Source organism: Schistocerca serialis, chromosome 3 (genome assembly GCF_023864345.2).
Source record: "Schistocerca serialis cubense isolate TAMUIC-IGC-003099 chromosome 3, iqSchSeri2.2, whole genome shotgun sequence".
NCBI classification, from domain to species: Eukaryota; Metazoa; Arthropoda; class Insecta; order Orthoptera; family Acrididae; genus Schistocerca; species Schistocerca serialis.
In genome coordinates, this window is record NC_064640.1 from 656,488,966 (window position 1) to 656,511,962 (window position 22,997).

At 41.6% G+C, this 22,997-nt stretch overlaps 1 protein-coding gene across 2 annotated transcripts in view; it reads left to right on the forward strand.

Annotated features, from left to right (window-relative positions):
- The window catches only part of LOC126470537 (F-BAR domain only protein 2-like), a 302,833-nt gene that overhangs the window by 259,547 nt on the left and 20,289 nt on the right, over positions 1 to 22,997 (forward strand). For both annotated transcript variants that reach the window (XM_050098467.1, XM_050098468.1), the window contains one exon: positions 10,222 to 10,451. In XM_050098467.1, coding sequence (XP_049954424.1) covers positions 10,222 to 10,451 — 230 coding nt within the window. The remainder of the gene's footprint in view (positions 1 to 10,221; positions 10,452 to 22,997) is intronic.

Genomic DNA, 22,997 nt, shown 5'->3' on the forward strand with positions numbered 1-22,997 from the left:
CAGATGGTCGAAATAGGGTTTAAAAATGATGGAAGGAGTAGACTCAGACTCTGAGCTTTGAGTCTACATTGTGCTAGGTTTACCACTAGATTGCAAGGAGAAACAGCACTATAGTGGTATCACTATAGTGGTATCACTATAGTGGTACACCTCAAGCAGAAGATACCATTAGCCCCCAGACACTTCATCTAAACACTACCGCATCCTGTGGAGTGTTGCCAGATAGTGATGATGGCTGGACTTAGAATTGTTGGGGCCAGCCAGTTTTATTGGCCTCTTAAGTGAACGACACTCTGCAGCAGCCGGCCGATAGTCAGGTTTTCTAAGACTGTACATGTTGATGGCAAGTTATAAGTATATCGAAATCACATGAGGCAGTCTTTCCTGCTTGCTAACAAAGCACCGTTTGTGCAGCGGTTACAGGCATTCTCATGCATGGGGTTTACACAGAGTAAAACTGTGACCTCTTACTTATTTGACTATTTCTGTCCCCAGCAAATGATTCTGGAAGCCATAATCTGGTATACTTCCCTGTGCCAGGGTGTGCTGAAAAGTAACAAATCCAAATTTTTAATGTGAACTCTTAAAGCTTTTTAAATAAAACAAATACACTGAAGAGCCAAAGAAACTGTTACACCTGCCTAATATTGTGTAGGACCCCCACAAGCACACAGAAGTGGTATTAGAGGGAATTGACATCACGAATCCTGCAGGGCTGTCTATAAATCGTTAAGAGTATGAGAGGGTGGAGATCTCTGAACAGCACGTTGCAAGGCATCCCAGATATGCTCAGTAATGTTGATGTCTGGGGCGTTTGGTGGCCAGCAGAAGTGTTTAAACTCAGAAGAGTGTTCCTGGAGCCACACTGTAAACATTCTGGACGTGTGGGGTGTCACATTGACCTGCTGGAACTGCCCAAGTCTATTGGAATGCACAATGTACACGAGTGGATGCAGGTGATCAGACAGGATGCTTTTGTATGTGTCACCTGTCAGAGTCCTATCTAGATGTATTAGGGGTCCCATATCACTCCAACTGTCCATGCCCCACACCATTACAGAGTCGCCACCAGTTTTAGCAGTCCCCTGCTGACATGAAGGGTCCATGGATTCATGGGGTAGTCTCCATACCCATACAGATCCATCTGCTCAATACAATTTGAAATGACACTCGTCCAACCAGGCAACATGTTTCCTGTCATCAACAGTCCAATGTTGGTTTTGACAGGCCCAGTCGAGGCATAAAGCTTTGTGTCGTGCAGTCATCCAGGGTACACGAGTGGGCCTTTGGCTCCGAAAGCCCATATCGATGATGGTTTGTTGAATGGTTCGTGTGCTGACACTTGATGGTCCAGCACTGAAATTTGTAGCAATTTGGGGAAGGGTTGCATCTGTCACATTGAACAATTCTCTTTAGCCATTATTGGTCCCAATCTTGCAGGATCTTTTTCTGGTTGCAGCGATGTCGGAGATTTGATGTTTTACCTGATTCGTGATATTCATGGTACACTCATCAAATGGTCATATGGGAAGATTCCCACTTTGTCGCTACCCACGAGATGCTGTCAACTATAACACCATGTTCAAACTTGCTTAAATGTTGACAACCTGCCATTGTAGCAGCAGTAAGTGATCAAACAACTGCACCAGACCCTTGTTGGCTTACGTAGGCACTGCCGACTACAGCGCCATATTCTGCCTGTTTACATATCTCTGTATTTGAATATGCATGACTATACAAGTTTCTTTGGTGCTTCAGTGTATTATTCTTCAGACTTTCCTGGCAATCTGTTGACATTGTAAGCTGTTGGGTATTCTGCCGGATGCCAGCCTTGTTCTTGCATGCTATTTCAAAAGTGTGGCTTGTTACCTTCATCAGGCGCTATTAGGTACTGCTCGTTGACTGGAAGTCTCCACCATGAACTACAAATGAGAGCACCACTTCCACCTAGACTATATGGATTGCCAAAAGTACACAAAGGGTAAAGGATGTGTGCCACTGCACCCATTTGCCAGCAACATTGATGCGTGAGAATAACAAACAGCCAAGTACCTGAAGAAATTGCAGTTCCCATGCATTGGGGAGTGTATTAATCACATCTGCAACTCAGGGGACTTTTTCCAATGTCTCGTGCAACTACATATCACAGAATGTTATATAGTGGTCAGTTTTGATGTGAGATCCCTGTTCAGTATGACACGTTGGAAACAGTTGCAGAGGAATTTGCTGATGCTTTGTTGGATCTGTTCAGGTATATACTGACCTCAACTCATTTTCTGTACGGGGACCAATATTATGAGCAGACAGAAGATAACTCTCTGCCTCCAGTGGTTGTCAGTATGTTCATGGAGAGATCTAAAGGAGAGGCATTAAAGTTAGCTAGATACAAACCTACAAGCTTCTTCAGGTATATGGATTATACTTTTGCGCTCTGGCCTCATGGCATGGATAGCCTCAGTGATTTTTTGCAACATCTGAACTCTCGTCACCCAAATAGTAAGTTCACCATGGAAATGGAAGAGAATGGCCAGTTACCATTTCTCAGTTTACTTGTCAAAAGGAGAGCGGACGACTTGTTCGTCCACAGTGTGCATTGAAAACATACACACACTGATTTACACCTGCAAACTGTCACTACCGAGTGTAGAACAACAGAGATCTGAATATATTGGTTCACAGGGCACACACTTTGTCAGAGCCAGATAGTTCGGCAGTAAATATAGAGCATCTATGATCAGTGTTCTGCAAGAATGGATACATGCCCAAACAGATTCAGAAGGCCCTTCAATCAACCACTCCATCACAAGATTTAGAAGAAAAGCAAGATGAGGCAAAGACTCAAGCATATCTGCCATATGTGGGATCCATTTCTGCCAAAATCAGCAGGATTCTCAGGAAGCACATCATCAGGTGTGTGTTCTGTCCAATTACTAAAATAAGAGGGCTTCTGGGGAAACGTGAAAGATAACCTAGGACTATGGAAACCAGCAATTTTTAATATACCTTGTCAATATGGCATGTCGTACACTGACCAAACAGCTAGGACAGTAGGCATCAGATTGAAAAAACGTCGGAGCACACCCAACTAAAGGCAACTAAATCAACTATTGCTGAGCACTGTCTGGAACTCAATCATTCCATTATCTATGATGAAACGAGGGTTCTGCCACAGACCCCAAGATACTGGGACAGTGTTATAAGAGTGTTTGTAGAGATAAATGTGACAGAAAACCACACTTTTTTTCCAGTGAGAGACCAGTTTGTTGATGCCACCACATTACAGTGTTTGACTTTGTTCACCAAGCCACAACTTCACATCTGCTTGCATTGCATCATCACTATCGAAGTGAAGTCCTCGAAGGTTTTCTTCAAGTTTTGGAGATAGATGAAAATCAGATGAGGCCAAGTTGGGACTGTAAGGAGGATGATCAGTGACAGTGAACCCAAAGGCATTGGATTGTTGCAGATGTTGCAGCGCTTGTGTGTGGTGTGGTATTGTCATGCTGAAGGAGAAGGTTCTCTGTGTATGAATAATCGCTTCAGGTTCCAAATTTGATTATAGCATGCTGTTTCTCACACATTTAGTTACATAATACACCGCCATGTTACATGCTACAATTCAGAACCTTTTGGTGGCAAAGGGCTGCAAATATGTAAACGTGAAGAATAAAGGTATAGAATGCTAATAACATTTGCTTTATTTTTAAAAAATTTTAATAGTTTTCACATAATAAATTTGAGGGCACTACTTTTCAGCAGGTCCTCATATTTATATTCTGCAGTGGTGTAATATTTCTATTGATCATTACAGTGACACCAGTGTTCCAAGATGACCACTTCTGCCGCCAGAATGGTGTATGTGTTGATGTCTGTGGGGGATGGAAGCTTTCAGTACCACAGTGAGCACACAGGGCCGAGAAAGCTGTCTCCCTAAAGAATTTTTCATTATTAAATGGTTATCATACAGTAGGTGAATGACTGCAGCCCAGGTGCTGACTGTGGCTGTGTGCAGGGAATGTGTCTGTTGAAGCAGCGGAATCAACAGACAGCAACAACGGCTAGTGGAAACAATGACTGTGGCGTTGCTGACACAACATGGGTGTTCACTCAGTAGCGCAGTGAGCTTATGGCTGGAGTGGCGTACTGCGTCCATGGACTAAGGTAGCTAAGCCCAAGTTGAACGTAGAACTCTAGAAGACTGGCAGGAGTGTCGGGCGATGGCCTCACCTCAGTGATACCAGTTTGAAGTCCATAACCATCAGGACTATCTGACAGCTCAGACTGGTGTGTGCACTAAGTTGAAGGTGCTCCTCGCTAAATTTGTTGCTGCCTGGTTTCACATCCAACTGATGATGAGTACAGAGACTGCCCCAGTGGATTGAAAAGTACCAATGGCATGAAATTTCTGACTGAACTGTGGAGATACGTACACTGAAGTGCCAAAAAAACTGGTATAGGCATGCACGTATTCAAATACAGAGATACAAAAAGGCAGAACATGGCACTGCAGTCGGCAATGCCTAATTAAGACAACAAGTGTCTGGCGCAGTTGTTTGCTCAGTCACTGCTGCTGCAATGACAGGCTATCAGCATTTAAGTGAGTTTGAACGTGGTGGTATAGTTGGCACACGAGCGATGGGCACAGCATCTCTGAGGTAAGGATGAAGTGGGGATTTTCCCATATGACCATTTCATGAGTGCAAAGTGAATATCAGGAACCCGGTAAAACATCAACACTCTGACATCGCAGCAGCTGGAAAAAGATCCTGCAAGAACGGGACCAATGACTACTGAAGAGAATGGAGACAACCACATGAATCCGTGAACCCTGCATGTCAGCAGGGGACTGTTCTAGCTGGTGGAGGCTCTTTAATAGTGTGGGGTGTGTGCAGTTGGGGCGATATGGAACCCCTGATACACCTAGATATGACTCTGACATGTGATACATGTGTAAGCATCCTGTCAAATCACCTGCATCCATTCATGTACATTGTGCATTCCAACAGACTTGGGCAATTCCAGCAGAGCAATGCAACACCCCACACATCCAGAATTGCTGCAGCATGGCTTCAGGAACACTTTCCTGAGTTTAAACACTTCTGCTGGCCACCAAATTCCCCAGACATCAACATTATTGAGCATACCTAGGATGCCTTGTGACGTGGTGTTCAGAAAAGATCTCCATCTTCTCATACTTTTAGGGATTTATAGACAGCCCTGCAGAATTCGTGGTGTCAGTTCCCTCCACCACTACTTCAGACATCAGTTGAGTCCATGCCCCGTCATGTTGCGGCACTTGTGTGTGCTCTCAGGGTCCCTACAGGATACTAGGCAGGTGTACATTTATTTGGCTCTCCTGTGTTTTTGCCCTGGCTGCGTATTTTGTGCTGTCACACATTTGACTGTGAAATGTTGCTTTATGCTATTGCATGTAGCGATCAAGCCCACTGCTATGATAGACAGTTGCGTGCAGAACACTATGCCAGATTGTTGCAGCACCGAATTGCAAAATTATGCAGGCGGATGGCCCGCATACTCCCTTGACTGTCCACTGTGGCCTGAGACTAGTGCTGCAACAGGCAGGTGACATATTACCTTCAGCAAGACTCATATAGCTGTGTAATGTTATGTCTCAGTTATTTGAAGATCATCCCACAGATACGAGGATGTAAATCTGAAAAAATAAATAAGTAACACTCTGCCTCTGATACATTACATTTGTTACAATTGTACTTTCCTTCCTTGTGATGGTCCTGCCACTATTAATCTTTACTTTGGTGTGAAATTGAATTCACAGCACTCTTAAAAAAATTTTGTCCAAATACACCACATGTAAAATTTCCCAAGTAAAAGCCATTTCTGGCAGTAAAATTGTAATAGTATGCATAGTTAATAAGTTCATCGCTGGATACAAAAATGTTATCTTTAACTTATTTTGGATTAGTTACCTTTTGATCTCTCATAGTGTGGAACAACTAAGTATATACAAGAATGTTTGTGTAATTTTTCCTATGAGAAGAGTTCAGAATAAATATCTGGTCTCGCTAAGTAAAAGAAAGCCCACCCCATTAGTCGTGCAGTCTAACACACGGCTGTCGAGATCTGATGAGCTGGCCAGTCTGTGGATGGTTTTTAGGTAGTTTTCCATCTGCCTTGGCGAATGCGGGTTGGTTCTCCTTATTCCACCTCTACACTATGTCGGCGATTGCTGCGTAAACAAGTTCTCCATGTATGTGTATGCCACCATTACTCTACCACACAAACATAGGGGGTACACTTGTATGGTGTGAGACGTTCTGTGGGGGAGGGGGAGGGGGGGGAGGTCCACCAGGGACTGAACCACACAATAACCCTGAAAGAGTGGTTTGGTGTGGGGCGATGGATGGGTGAAGTGGACTGCGGTAGTTATCGTGGGGGTTGCGGACACTGCAGTGAGGGTGTAGACTCTTAGTCGTTTCTAGGCCCCCAGTTAACATACAAAACAACATAATACAATACAAAGTAAGAGAAGGAAATACGTAAACTGTATGTTTGTTGGAAATATCTGTGCTTGTTACACTCGGCATTTAGGAGTGACACAGTTTTAGTTCTACGGTGCTTCCTAATAGTGTTTTTGGTGGTCAAGGAAGTAGGCAAGAAAAGTTCTTGTACCTAATGACACATATAGATGGCGAACGATGCAGCAATCTGTGGTTCCACTATCTGAATCGCTGTAGCCATATGGTGACTCTGTCCTTTCTGTCACAAAATTTATTGTTAAAATTGTGGATAGCTGGTAAATGAGTGAGAAATTGCTGTAGTTCGTTGGTTTGTGAGAATCAGTTCTATGTAAATGCAGTTGATAGCTCAGTCAAGCTGGATATTGAACTTGCATAAGCACCAGTTGCATTAAAATGGGTCATGCATTCAATTTTTGTTACAATAAAATTGCCGATCATTTGTTGATTGTGCATCACACTGAATTAGCAATTTCTTTTAAATGTTACTGTTCAGATTCCAACAGTACAGACTCACTTTAAACCACCTTCCATATAGATAGTTAATTTCCTTAGCATCATATATAGGCTATAGTAGTACACAGGATGAAGAAAACATGCCACACTTGGGGGTTGGCATGTAATTCCTCATCCAAATTCAAGGCTAAGGTTTAGGTAGCAGAATCGGGCCAGGTGCATTTTAAAAACACTTGTGTGAACACAATGAGATGACAATACTACTGTCATCACGCAGGGCATCGGAACATGCAGAGGAAAATGTATCACCTCGGATTACTGTAGCAGCAATTGTAGCCAAGTTAGAAGACTGGGACATCAAATCCACATCCACCATGGAGCTATAGTTCAAATCATTGTCAGGTTCCTTTTTTATCTTTTAGATGTTCATTCCCTAGTTCTTGTCGCTTGTAAGCAAGACGTTATTTTGTCACCTGACAATAGCCTATTATGACAGTGGTATCCATAAACTGCCTACTATCTGCACCGTGCACAACCATAACTGGTCATTTCAAGTTGATGTAGAGTGGCTCCCAATGGAGTACACAAACAATGAGCATGTTATATACTTTTGGTACTAGGTGCATCCAGAAATCAAGCTGCTGCTGCTCGTGTGTATGCTGCACTGTTTCCATAAAGACACCACCTTTATAACAATTTTTTTCATTGCGGGTGCAACGCATTCAGGAAACCAGTAATCTTTGTCCACAAGTGGTAGACAGAGGTTGTTCAAGGACTGGACATATTCCACAAACAGAGTACCTGATTCTTGAAACTGTTGATCAGTCACCTCGCCCATGTACCTAGAATATTGCAAGCCATCCCAGGTATGTGAAATGTGGGTTGCTGAAGTGTTAAATGATAAAGAACTGCATTCGTGTCATTACAGGTTAACTCAATACCAGCAGCCAGAAGACAGTACTCAACAAGTTAAGTTTTGTGAACAGTTTATAAAAAATGTTGTATGGACTGACAAGCTTAGCTTCACTTGTGAATGTATTTTCAGTCTCCACAACAACCATTATTGGTCAGAACTCAACCCATGTAATTCGTAAATGTGACATTCAGGCACGCTTTGGCATAAATATGTGGGCTGTAATCTTGGGAGGATTGCTTTTGGGCCCTTAGCTGTTGGTGGACAATATGAATGTACCGCTGTATCATACGTTCCTTTGTAATACTTCGCTTGACGCATTAGAAAACGTTCCTTTGGTGTTCGGCAGCGGCTATGGTTTCAGCATGATGGTGCACCACCATACTTTGGAATGAATGTGCGTAACTATTTAAATGAAGCATTTCCAGGGAAATCGATTGGGCGTGGAGGTCCAATGTTCTGGCCTCCATGTTCCCCAGACATTATCCACAAGATTTTTATTCATGGGAACGCTTAGAGGGACATGTTAGTAGTACTCCACCCATGGAGATACGCAGCGCAACAGCTCAAGTGCATGCTGGTTCGGCAATGTGGGTGCAGTTGTGTTGCATAGTGTCCAGCAAAGTATGATCCGTCAAGTGATGAAGTGTTTACAAATGCAAGGTGGTTGCTTTGAACATATTTTGTAATGTGAATGTTGCTCGTACGAATATGTTCCAGCTCTGTGAAGATAAGCCTGGACGTAAAACGTACAGAATGGAACTATTGCGCATAGCATAATGTGCAGTCTAGTGTAACCTAGTACTTATTGTGCTTTTGTGCCTCATTGGATACAGATGATGATACTTTATGCAATATTATATGTTATTTGCTTTATTTGTGTCATGGATGAAACAAAGTGGTTGTTTATGTCTCACAGGTTCATGTTATATCTTAAAATTTAAATAAAGGTAACAGTAACTGAAAGAAATACACAAGATACCTCAATGTGGAGGTGTAAATTGGATACAATTTGATATTTTAACTGTAATAAAAAGTTTGATGTGAATATGACTTGAACATCCATAAGTCAGCATATCATTTCTCATGGTGTTGCCTCATCTCACTGAGCTAATGGGGCAGCTCCAGAGCAGCACAAATTTTATGCTATCTGTTATTGACCATATAGCATGTAGTTACAACATTGCCAGAGCCTCGTTCTTAAAATCAAATCTCTATGAGATCTATTGGTGGATCTAGATTTTGCTAGATATTTGTGTCTTAAACTGGGTTGAGGACTCGCATGCTGATCATGAAGTGTGGCATTTTTTTCTTTACCCTCTACATCTTTTGCAACAAGTCACCAATCATTCTGCCAAAATACGATTAATCCTCTCTCAAGTCCTCTGTCCTTCTTTTGTCTCCAGCTCTCTGTTACTGTGGCACATAAATCAATGTATTAACAACTGAAAATCCCGAGGCAGAACTGAACAGTGCTGAATGGAAAGTTGAGGCGAAAGAGTAAAGTAGGCATTATTGTTGTTAACAACAAATACTGATGGTGAATATAGCAAGTTTGTTGCCAGACAAAAGACATATTGCATACTTCTGATCTTTACACTGTTGTGCAGATGTTTTCATTATAGTACAGATACAAAGATTAAAATATTCAAGAAATGTCCATGAATGACTTCTGAAAATTTGTTGGTGGAATTTGCTTTTTAAACTTGAGTATTTGACTGGACTTTTGATGCTGTATTGAGTAAGTGATTATTGCAGTGCAGTTGTGATACTCACATCTGCATTGGCTAGTTTTCATGTCTATTTTACAGTTTTCCATATGGTCTGAATTGTATTACCATTTTCTGTAATAATATGCATATATTTGGATATTTTAATACCTTTCTGTAGTATTTCTGTAATTTTTGTTGAATGCAAGTAATACAAGAGACTGACTTATTTTGGAATATATGCATATAACTTTCCTTTTACAAGATATTTTAATTCCTTTACTTTTTTCCTTATAGAAATTCTGCATTTTTTTGTATATAAAAGCAGCTTCCAAACAGTGACATAAATTCGATTTGAAATACATTTAATTTCAGATTAGCTTCTTTTTCCGTATATATCTCTCACCCTTTCACATGTTTTATTGTTTTCTTAAAGTATTGTATGTGCTATTATGGTCAACAAACTTCACAGTTCTGGTAAAATTTTAAGAGAAATATTCTTCATATTCACATTTATCAAATTTAGTCTTAATTTTTTATAATAAAACTTATCCAGACATAAAATTACATTAGTCATATTTTTTAAATTTTAGATTTCTTGTGTGTAAGTTTGTTTGAACAATTCTGTTGTTACTGTTTTATATAGGCAGCCAGAAAATAATCGTGCTTTATGGAAATTCACGGAACTCTCCCAACATAGTGAAAATCATGGTGTTGGTTCCCTGAGGGCACGTTTGGAAGTGACTAATGGTCCAAGTAATCAGAGCACTATAGCAACACAATTTAATTGTGAAGGTACTACTCTGTCGGGCTTAGAGTTTGAGCTGGTTGGTGCAGGCTACAGACTGTCACTTGTGAAACGAAGATTTGTCTCAGGTGAGAAAATTTGTATGGTTGATCACAAATTTCTGAACTTCAGAATTTGCATTGCTCTCCCTCTGGTTAACCCTATAAATGACCGCGCGACTACTACGGTCGCAGGTTCAAATCCTGCCTCGGGCATGGTTGTGTGTGATGTCCTTAGGTTAGTTAGGTTTAAGTAGTTCTAAGTTCTAGGGGACTGATGACCACAGATGTTAAGTCCCATAGTGCTCAGAGCCAGCCCTATAAATGTATTTGCCTCATTTTATAATTTATTGTAAAGACATTCCATTTTGCGTGTGTTGGTAAATGCATTGCAGGCTATGCACTCTAAGAATCAGATAATATACCATATGCTTAGGTTTTGAAAATGCAAAGAAGAGGATTGCAGGAACAAAGTATTGTTTGAAGACTAACTCGCAGGAAAGCTGATGCTGTGGAGAAGGGTTCAGATGGCACAGGTTGTAAATCAGCGATTCAAATTGAGCACGTTGTGCTCAGCAGTATCTCCTGCCACTGGGTGGTCAACTCTTGTCTTGGACACAGTTCGGCAGTGGCTGTTTATTCGAATGGGCATTTGATTGGTGGTCATGTCCATATGGAAATCTGTGCAGAAATTGCAGCAGAGCTGCTTTATGACATGGCTGCTTTCGCTGGTGGCCCTGCCTGTGGTGGGGCTGGAGTATGATCTGCTGGATGGGGGAATCGGGCAGGTCTTGCATCTGGGTGTTCCACAGGAATATGACTCATGTGGAAAGGGGTTGGGAGAGAGTGGCATCAAGATGGACCAGGATGTTGTGTAGGTTGTGTGGGTGGTGGAATATCACTTCAGGAGCAGAGGAAAGTGTATCCCTCACACGCCCGCATAAAATGAATGAATGAACAATAAATAGTAAATGAATTTGGGCACTTTCAGGGCCGTCGTTGGCATCCCATAGTTCAGTTCTCTCTCATCTTGTACCAATGTATCTTCCTTGCCCATAATCCTGGATAACTTTCCTGCCTAGTCCTTATTAAGTCCCATTACCTGAAGGTTATTGAGTATGTCAGCTTTTATACATTTGTGTCAGTCTGCTGATACCTCGTAAGAACACTCTGTTTTTGCTGTTAATTTTACCGTGATTGCTATTGGGCTATTCAATTCAAAGGCTCTAACAAACAGTAGTTTTGGGTAAATCTCCATAGTAGCACAGTTTCACCTTGATTACAGACTCCAGACAATGGAAGGCATTACATAGGCCATGTTTTTACTGTGAAAACACTTTTTTTATTGGGCTACTACACTGGCATGACCTGCTGACAAGAGGAAGTTACCTTTCACATTCTCCATGTCGATTCCATAGTCTTCTTGCACCATCCCCACTCCCTTTTGTCAAGGGGTCCATAACATTTTTGTGTGGATGTAGTTAGGGAACATGGGACCCCGAACCTGTGCAGGACCACTTCCCTTTCTGTACTGCAAGTCTAACCTCCAATTGTTGTGTTCCATCTCCTCTCAGAGGCCCAGTGAGTAGTTATGGAGTGTGGGCCTGGTTATCTCAAGATTTTTGAGTTAGGCAGCTGGCCTGTGCTTCCAATCTCCCATTACCATTATCTCTGGGCATGTTTCAGCAACTACCATTGGGCACACCAATGTAGCATTGTATGTTGTAGAGAACGGCAAGGAAGCTACACAAAAATGCCTCAACTTTGAAGTGTACTGCATGGAGATAGAGTGAATAGCTGTTAAAGCAAAATAATAGCTCACAGGTAACCTCTGGGGAACTTCCTGCACATATCAGTTGTACAAGGCTTACCCCTGTTTGCGTGAACTGTATGGATCCATATCTGTTGATGGGAACAACAGATCCATTATCTCCAAACTTTCCAGCAAAATGAGTATTCTCTCAGGGAGTAAAAAGTGTTAGAGAAGAGAGCTCATATAGGTACTTCTGATAAAGTTTCTCTTGGAGACTGTGACAGAACATGTACTGCAGATTGTGTTTATAGTAATACAACATGAGGATTGATCATTTGGCAAAGTATCTCTGTTATATACAAGGTGATTTTACTAAATGGGGACAAACTGCAGAAATTGATCCCTTAGAGAATAAGAAGCAGAAACAGTCTTATGGACAATGGGCAAGAAATACTTTCCATGGGAGGTACACGGGGGGGGGGGGGGGGGTCTGACAGCCGATCAGTTCGTCATTCCACCAGGAAGGAGGTACACAGCTCGTGTTGTCTGTAGTTCAACCATGCCTAGACAGTCAATATCACAGTTCGGTCGCGTCCGAATTGTAACTTTGTGCAAGTGTCCAGGCGTCTCAAAGTGAACTAAAGCGATGTTATTCAGACGTGGAGTACATACAGAGAGACAGGAACTGTCGATGACATGCCTCGCTCAGGTCGCCCAAGGGCTACTACTGCAGTGGATGACCGTTATCAATGCATTATGGCTCGGAGGAACCCTGACAGCAACGTCACAATGTCGAATAATGAAATTTCCTGGCAGATTAAAACTGTGTGCCGGACCGAGACTCGAACTCGGGACCTTTGCCTTTCACAGGCAAGTGCTCTACCATCTGACCTACCCAAGCACGACTCACGGCCTGTCCTCACAGCTTTACTTCTGGCAGTACCTCGTCTCCTACCTTCCAAACTTTTCATTCTGATGTCGAATAATGCTTTTCGTGCAGCCACAGGACATCGTGTTATGACTCAAACTGTGCGCAATAGGCTGCATGATGTGCAACTTCACTCCATACATCCACAGTGAGGTCCATCTTTGCAGACACGAGGCCATGCAGTGTGGTACAGATGGCCCCAACAACAAGCTGAATGGAATGCTCAGGATTGGCATCACGTTTTCTTCACCAATGAGTGTCACATATGCCTTCAACTAGACAATTGTCAGAGATATGTTTGACACATTGCCCAGCGAATGCAGCAAGGTGGAGGTTCCCTGCTGTTTTGAGGTGGAATTATAAGGGGCCCACGTATGCCGCTGGTGGTCATGGAAGGCGGGCGCCGTAATGGCTGTACAGTACGTGAATGCCATCCTCCGACTGATAGTGCAACCATATTGGCAGCATATTGGTGAGGCATTCATCTTCATGGACAATAGTTCAAACCCCCATTGTGAACATCTTGTGAATGACTTCCTTCAGGATAACGACAGAGTGGCCAGCATGTTCTCCAGACATGAACCCTATTGAACATTCCTGAGATAGATTGAAAAGGGCTGTTTATGGATGATGTGACACACCAACCACTCCGAGTGATATACGCCGAATCACTGTTGACGAGTGGGACAATTTGAACCATCAGTGCCTTGATGAACATGTGGATAGTATGTCACGATGAATACAGGTATGCATCAATGCAAGAGGAAGCGCTTTTGGGTATTAGAGGTACCGGTGTGTACAGAATTCTGGGCCACCACCTCTGAAGGTCTTGTTGTATGGTGGTACAACATGCAATGTGTGGTCTTCATGAGCAATAAAAAGGGCGGAAATTATGTTTATGTTGATCTTTATCCCAATTTTCTGTGCAGGTTCCGGAACTCTCGGAACCGAGGTGATGCAAAACTTTTTCTGATGTGTTTGTTTTGACATCTCAGAGACCTTAGGAACCAGAATGTGTGATTGAGTTATGTATTACTGTAAACTCTTGATTATCCACAGTAATTGGGGACTTGAAAAATGTGGATAATCAAACTCCATGGGTAACCCACAATTAAAGTGTACAAAAAAAAAAAATAAAAATTATAGTGTCCTACTTAAAATCAGTTAACAAGTGTTTATAATAAATTCTAGTTTAATAATAGCAGTATGCAAGAAAATTCAGTACTTACAAAGAATACAGTTCTATCCAGTTCCACATTGCTGTACACTACTTTGAAACAGAATACAGTCCAACACTTGCAGAGTTCATGCAGCACACTGTTTACTACACTCATGTTGTAACGTGAGATTGTCGCTCAACTGCGACCAGTCCCGGGTTAAAGTAAAATTTTCAGCGGCTAAAAGAAGTTGTAGAAATGACCGTAGATAATCCGTAAAGCAGATAATCTGCTCACGGATAATCGTGTGTGTACCGTGTGTGGAAAAACAGCTGTTTTTGTGTAAACTTTGATTTCTGTACTGTGACTGTAGTGTCTTAAGGAGGGTTGCTTTGGACTGAATGTAGTGTGTTTCATGCCAGAGGTTTCATCACACTACTTTAGGATGCAAGGGCAGTGCAGTATGGAAGATGTGGTCAAGCTGCCCACGATGCAGAGAAGACATGCTCATCCTTGCCATACTGTATTAACGTTATAGGTAAACATCCAGACTATAGCGAAGAATGGCATAAATTCAGTCAAGAGAAGAAAATCAAAGAAATTAAAATACCAAAGTGTTTACCTTATATTGATGCAGTCACTTACCTTTAGTAAATCTTTAGCATGCACACTCGTGAAATCAATTATGTAAACTTGCCTCACACCAACAACTGTACATGCAAACCATATGTATACGTCTGCATCCGTAAAATATCATTCACAGCTAGTTCTAAATTGATTCAGGCAACTAAAGGTATCCATCAGTTGAGGAATTTAGGCAGCCTCTCCCGAGCTACAGCTCCACTCTCTCACCACAGAAGGAGAAGCCTCCATCCAGAGGTAAACCACGTCCTAAGAAAGTAAATTAAAAGCCATGTTATTAGAGATCTTATAGAATCTGCAATGTATGAGACATATGTATGCATATACAAAACAGAGGTATGGATGTATAGAGGCAATAGTAACACAACCATGTATTCCTCTTTCACCTCCTCTCCTCCCCCCCCCCCCCCCCCCTTTTCCCCCCAATTCATTAGTATTAGTTACCAACATCACTAAGACAAAAGGGAAAGAGGAACCTATCTGAAATATGGCACCTTTACTACAGTGGAAATTGAATGTTTATTATACTCTCATAATTACGTTCATGGTACAACCCACATGTGTCAGCGTTTGTGTAAAAGATGCATACTTAAAGCCATCTGATTCCTCATTCCTGAGAGGATTCAAGCTTTGTAGAAAAGACTTCAGTGGTGATAGATGGAAGGATTGAGGTGCTTTGTACATCAGTGACCCTTTGCAGTGCTCATCCCTCACTCTTAACACTTGACTACAAGCTATAGTTACGTAGTTTCATGTTCCACGTGTAATAGCTATATGTTTAGTCCTAACTCTCCCTGTCAGTTCTCCTTTTTGGAGATGTCTGTTCACACACTGTGGTTTGGAGCTCCTGTAACTCCCCTCTAGTGGTTGCTTTTTAGAGGATCAGTTTCTAATGGATCACTTATGCCTTCTAAATATAGGTAAAATTACTCATTATAGCACCTCATTGGGGTTGTTCTCTGCCTTAGGCTTCACAAAAAGCTTACCTGCTGTTGCTGATTCTGCTGTATGTGAAGTGGTAAATGACTTACATCTCAGTTATTACATCCTTGTCTTAATTCACACAGCAGAGTGAGCAGTATCCAAATAATGACCACTAAAATGGGTGCTCATTGATTCAAACTAGATGCTGTACAACCAGTCAGCTGGCTGTGAAACAACCCAGTTGCAACATCCAGGAATGATAGGACCACGTGACAAGAGCTCATCCACAAAGCCACTGATGCAGTCGTTCTAGCATCTGCAACTCATTTTAAAAGACCTATTCCACAGTAGAACAGTGACTATCACTTTGCACTGAGAAGCAGGAGGAAGGTGCTACAAAGATTCAGTATCAGCTCATCTGTAAAAAAAATCTAGCAAAGTTTTGGATAGTTAAAGCTAGAGTGAGAGAAATTTTAAAGGAGAGCACGAAGTGTTATGACAAGAATTCCTGTACATTAAAAAACAACAGATTGTAACTCCTGCAGTTTTGCATGGCATTTGTTCAATCCTGACTTCAGTATACTTCCACTAGATACAGGGTGAGTCAGGAAGAGAAGTAATGGAGGGGTGATTGTATTAGTGATTCTGGACAAGATCTTCATATGGGTCCAGTGCACACATTGATATTGATACAAGGGGTGATGAGAAACTTCTAGTCCAAGATAGTTACCGTAATGTCTCACCCAAACAGCACCACCCATTTTTGTGGTGATCCTTTGTGGGTATGCAAGTCAAATTTCGCGGCTCCAGCTTTGTTAGTTTTGCTGTTATGATGCATTGCATACCATAGTGTAAGCAAAATGGTGAATATAAAGAGAATCAAGAGCTGTGCTGTGATTGAATATCTTCATTTGAAAGGAATGACGCCCGAGTAAATTGCAGAGGACATGCAGAATACACTTAAAGACAGTGCTCAGTCTTCTGCAACGATGAAAAACTGGGTATCTGACTTCAAAAGTGGAAGAATGAGTGTGGAAGATGCACCAAGGAGTGGAAGGCCTGTTACCACTGCCACTGGTGGAAACAGTGAATGAAATTCACTATATGATTTTGCAGGATTGCTGAACCACATTGCATCACATTGAAACCACATTTGGAAGTGCTCATGACATTGTTGTGGATATTTTGGGAATGAGGAAAGTTTCATCTCAGTTGGTCCCAAAAGTCTTGAATGCAGATCAGAGACGGGATCATGTGCAGTGTTGTGAAGAAATTGTCTGCCAATTTGAAGTGGATGAAGATGGCTTTCTTGCAAGGTATGTGATGATGGACAAAACATGGGTTCACCACTTTGATCCTGAGACAAAACTACAGTCACAACAATGGAAACATCCGTCATCCCGTACCCCAAAAAATTCTGGGTGCAAAAATCGGCCAGTAAGGGGATGGCATCAGCCTTCAGGGCCACTGAACGTGTAATTACAGTGGATTACTTGCAAAAGGGTGTAACTGTCAATGCATCATACTATTGCACCCTCCTGCACCATTTGAAAGAAGAGAGAGAGAAAAAAAGGCATGGAAATTTGGTGTGCAGAGTTCTTTTGCATCAGGACAATGCAGCGGCGCACGAAGCCCTTGCAACACTGGAAATGCTGCTTGACAGCAGGTTCAAATAGTTACATCGGCTGCCATATTCTCCAGATTTGGCTCTATCAGACTTCTTTCTTTTCCAAAAACCTAAAAAAAAGACCTCAAAGGACGATGATTTGACAATGATGATGAAGTGATTGATGCTGTGAACGCTTGGGTGGGCTTGAAATCAAAGACCTTTTATTTGAATAGTTTGCAGAAGTTACCTGAGCGTGCCTGCAAGTGTACACTGGTATTACATTGAAAAGTAAATTGGTATTATGAAATTTCTGTCATTCTTTATTTGTTAGGCTAGAAACTTTTCAACCCCCCTCCTCCCTCATAGTGAAGGTCAGAAATTATCCTTTTTTTGCAAAAACAAACTTGTGCTATAAACACTGTTTCGCAGAGTGCCTTTACAACTTGAAATATAAATGAATATATTAACATAGTGTATAAAGATCAGAAATTACCATTTTTATGTTGCAAAAACAAAGTTATGCTATAAACACTGTTTTACAAAGGGAGATTACAGCTTGAAATCTTCTGAGTAACAGCATTTCTCTGTTAATAAATGCGTAAGTTTATTCTTTAAAGCCTCGTGATGACTGGGTGTTGTGTGATGTCCTTAGGTTAGTTAGGTTTAAGTAGTTCTAAGTTCTAGGGGACTGATGACCATAGATATTAAGTCCCATAGTGCTCAGAGCCATTTGAACCATTTATTCTTTAAAGTGTTTAAATTAGCTGCCTTGAGGTCAGATGAGCATCTGTTATAAAAGATGGTCCCTATTGTATGTGGACTATGGTCAACAGCCTTTTTTTCATTTGCAATTTTGTGAACATTTCCCCTTCCCTGTGTGTTGTACCGATGTACATTACTGTTTGTTACATTATATTTTGGATTTTGTTTCACAAACATTATTGCCTGCAGGATGTACATACAGTAGATGGTTAGCATTTTATATTTTCTGAAGATTTTTCTACAAGGCTCTCTCATTTTTACCTTGGCTACAAATCTTACTGCCTTTTGTTGTAGCCTCAAGAGCCTGTCTGTATAGACAGCTTGTGCTCCACCCCATGTCTGAATACCATACTGAAAATGTGAATGTATCACTCCAAAGTATATTTGCCTCAAGCTCTCATGGTCCAGGAAGACTGAGACCCTTTCCAATAGGTACACATTTGTACTGGTTTTCTTACATATATGGTCAATATGTTCTTTCCATGACAGGTGTTTGTCAACAATTATACCCAAAAATTTGTGTGTGTTTGTGTAGCCAAGGGATAATGGAGGATTAGATAGAGTTCTGTTTATGTTCTGACTGTAGCCAAGCAACTTCTGTCTTCTCCTTATTTACAATTAACTTATTTGCAGTAAGATAACTTGACAGAAAGTTACAATTGATTTCACTACTGTTTGTAGTAGTTAGTATACCACAGCCCCAGCTGATAAAAGATGTGTCATCATTATACCTTACAATGTTGCAGTTTTGAGGTTCAAAGTAAATCATTCATATGCACAAGGAGCAGAAAAGGCCCCAATATACTTCCTTGTGGCACGCCAAGTATCTTGTGGATTGATGTGGTTGTTACTAACAGTTCACAATCAGTGTGAACTGAAGTACTGACATGTATAGTCTAGCAGGGACTATTTCTATATGCAAGCTTTAAAAATGGTGTGACCTTACTTGCATCTTACCGTGCCGATGATAGCCACACAGTGGTTGAAATCTAGATCTGCAGTACCCAGATTTTTAGCAACTGATTGCTGTACATTTTTTCAACCTTGAATAAAAGTTATGCCCATCTGCTGTAAGGAATCTGAGACAGCACTTGTAACCCCACTAAGGGATCCATTTCCAATTTAAATTCATTCTGCTATGCTAAAGCTGTAGAACAGGCTTTGACAAATTTTGGTACTTCAGACTGGTTGAAAGAATTGGAAACCTTTCCCCACATCAGCATATGGGACAGCATTATGAATTGATTTGATAGAATTGTTGGACAGAAAACCCAAATGCTGTGTAAGCATTGAGGCCAAAGTATTTTCCACTGAGGGTTCTGCTGCAACAAAGAAAGATAGGAAGAGTTTTCATTACTTTCTTACATGTATTGAAATTTCATAATGGCCATAAGTCCACAGCTCTGCTGCTATTGATGTTAAGGGTAGAGATCTCAGTCGAAGATATGTAGACTGATTAGTATAAAAGACTGAGGCCCTTTACTAAAAACGAATAATACTGGAATACTGTGATCTGTGCTGACAGTATAAGACAGTGTGGTGCTACCCTTGAATCTCTGATGTCACTTCTGCTTGATTCTTGACGTGTTCCTGGGCTCTGAAGTTGTTTACACCAATGGCTCGATGGCTGATGGCAATGTTGGCTTCTCCTATGTCCACAGAGGCCATATTGAACAGCATTCCTTGCCCGCTGGCTGTGGTGTATTCACTGCAGAGCTTGTGGCCATATCTCGTGCACTTCAGTACATTTGTTCCTGTACTGGTGAGTCGTTTCTTCTCTGTTCTGACTTCCTGAGCAGTTTACAAGCTATCGACCAGTGCTACACTCGCCATCCTTTGGTAGCGAACATCTGCCGTGGAATGGTCCAGTCATTTAGTGGTGTTTGTGTGGACCCCAGGACACATCGGAATCCCAGGCAACGAACTTGCTGACAGGCTGGCCAAACAGACGACGCAGAAACTGCTCCTGGAGATGGACATCTCTGAAACTGACCTGCGTTCTGTCTTACGCGTCAAGGTTTTTTGGATTTGGGAGATGGAGTGGCATAACAGTATGCACAACAAACTGTGTGTCATTAAGGAGACTGCAAATGTGTGGAAGTCTTCCTTGCGGGCTTCTCGCATGGAATCAGTTGTCCTTTGTCGCCTCCACATGGCCATATGTGACTCTCACATGGTTACCTCCTCCATTGCGAGGACCCACCTCAGTGCCCCTGTGGCTCCCAAATGACAGTCATCCCACCTCTTGCGGGACTGCCCACTTTCAGTCGCTCTGCGGCAGACTTTTAACTTTCCCAGCACCGTACCTTCAGTGTTGGGCGACAATGCCTCAACAACAGCTTTAGTTTTACATTTTATTTGTGAGGGTGGGTTTTATCATTTGATCTGAATTTTAGCACATGTCCTTTATCCCTCTGTGACCTCCATGCTATGGCTTTTAGGGTGGATGTTTTAATGTGTTGTAAAGTGGCTGGCTTCTTCTTTTTTATTCTCATGGTCAGCCAGCCTTGGTCATCTGCTTTCTTGTTTTTAATCTCTTCTCCCTGTTTCTTGCATGTGTCTGTGGTTTTCTTGTCCTGTTTTGTCAATTGTAGTGTGTATTCTCCTTCTGTCATTCTTCTGGTTCTTGCTTTCTCCTGTTACTGTGCCGTACTTCTTCTTTGTTTCCTTCTTTCCCTTGGGTAATTGTTCAACTGGGAACAAGGGACTGATGACCTCGCAGTTTGGTCTCCCCTCCCCACCTTTTAAACCCACCAACCATCTCTGATGCCATTTGCATTGACATTTGATCACTAACAACCCGGTCAGCTCAGATAAACATGTTATGTGACTGTGGTGAAAATACTGTTGATTGACATCATAATAATGTGGGCAACTACATATATTGTGGGAAGAAAAACAATTAGGACAAATAGGCAGTATACGAAAACGTTGCTAAGATTGAGGTGAAAAACTGTTGTGGCATGAGGTTAGTGCCCATTCAATGTGCCACAGTGTGCAATTTCATCAGGAGATGACAAGGAAAAGTAAGTAGAGATTCATGGTCTGTGAAAAGATCTATGCACAAAGCATACAACTACCACCACTGACATGCCTTAGCAAAATATGTGGCAGAGAACCTGAGAAAATTCTGGTCCTGTGTAAAATCGCTAAGCGGGTCTAGGCTTCCATCCAAACCCATGTTTGACAGTCTTGTATGGCAGCTGTACATAGCAAAACAAAAGCCAACGTTTTAAATTTTGTGGTCCAGAAATCATTTACACAGGAGAATTGTACAAATATACAATCATTTGACCGTCAGACAGACTCCCGTATGGTGGTCCTTCCTAATGTAGAGAAACAAACTGGGTCCATTCTGTCACCCTTGTTATGTAGAGGAGTCACATGCACTTTCTTCCAGTCGCTTGGGACTTTGCTCTAGGAGAGAGATTCGTGATAAATACAAGCTAGGTGAGAGGCCAATGCAAATAAGTTAACATGTCTGGATGGAATCCCAGTTTGGTTTTACAAAGAGTACTCTTCAGCATTGGCCCCTTACCTAGCTTGCGTTTATCGTGAATCTCTCTCGCCCAGCTCAAAGTCCCAAGAGACTGGAAAAAAGTGCATGTGACTCCTGTACATAAGAAGGGTAAAAGAATAGACCTGCAAAATTATAGGCCAATATCCCTAACTTCTGTCTGCTGCAGAATCCTTGAACATATTCTCAGTTTTCTTGAGCCTGAGGAACCTATGTCCACGAATTAGCATGGTTTTAGAAAGTATCACTCATGTGGAACTCGGCTTACCTTTATCTCATGTGATGTACTGCAAACTATAGATGAAGGGCAACAGGCTATATTCCATAATTTGAGATTTCCAGAAAGTGTTAAACATGGTGCCCCATTGCAAGCTGTTAACAAAGGTACAAGCACATGGAATATGTTTACAGATATGTGAGTGGCTCAAAGACTTTTTAAGTAAGAGGACCCAGAATGTTGTCATCGAAGGTGAGTGTTCATCAGAGACAAGGATATTGTCAGGAGTGCCCCAGGAAAGTGTGATAGGACTGTTGTTGTTTTTCTGTATACATAAATGATTTGACAGATAGATTGGACAGCAATCTGCAGTTGTTTGGAGTGTGGTAAGGTGTATGGTAAGGTGTCAAAGTTGAGTGACTAGAGGAGAAAAAAAATGACTTAGACAAAATTTGTAGTTGGTGGACAAATTTGGAAAAATGTAAGTTAATTCAGGTGAATAGGAAAAACAAACCGGTAATGTTCGAATGCAGCATTAGTAGTGTCCTGCTTGACACAGGTACATCGTTTAAATATGTAGGTGTAAAGTTGCAAAGCAATGTGAAATGGTAATATGAAATGGAACAAGCATGTGAGAATTGTAGTAGGGAAAGCAAATGGTCGACATCAGTTTATTGGGAGGATTTTAGAGAAATGTGGTTCATCTGTAAAGGAGACCACATGTAGCATGCGATCTATTTTGAGTACTGCTCAAGTGTTTGAAATCTGTACCAGATCGGATTAAACGAAGATATCAAAGTAATTTGGAGGCAGGCTGCATGGAGGGAAGGTGATGTTCTTTTTGAGGAACACTACTGAGAGAAAATTTGGAGAACTGGCATTTGAAGCTACTGCTGAACAATTCTACTGCTGCCAGCATACATTGTGTGTAAGGACCACAGAGATAAGATACGAGAAATTAGGGTTCATACAAAGGCCTATATACAGTCATTTTTCCCCTCTCTCTAAGTGGAACAGGAAAGGAAATGACTAGTAGTGATGCAGAGCATCCTCTGTCATGCGCTGTATGGTGGCTTGCAGAGTATCTATGTAGGTGTAGATGTAGGTCATGCGATAGTTGCCAATCA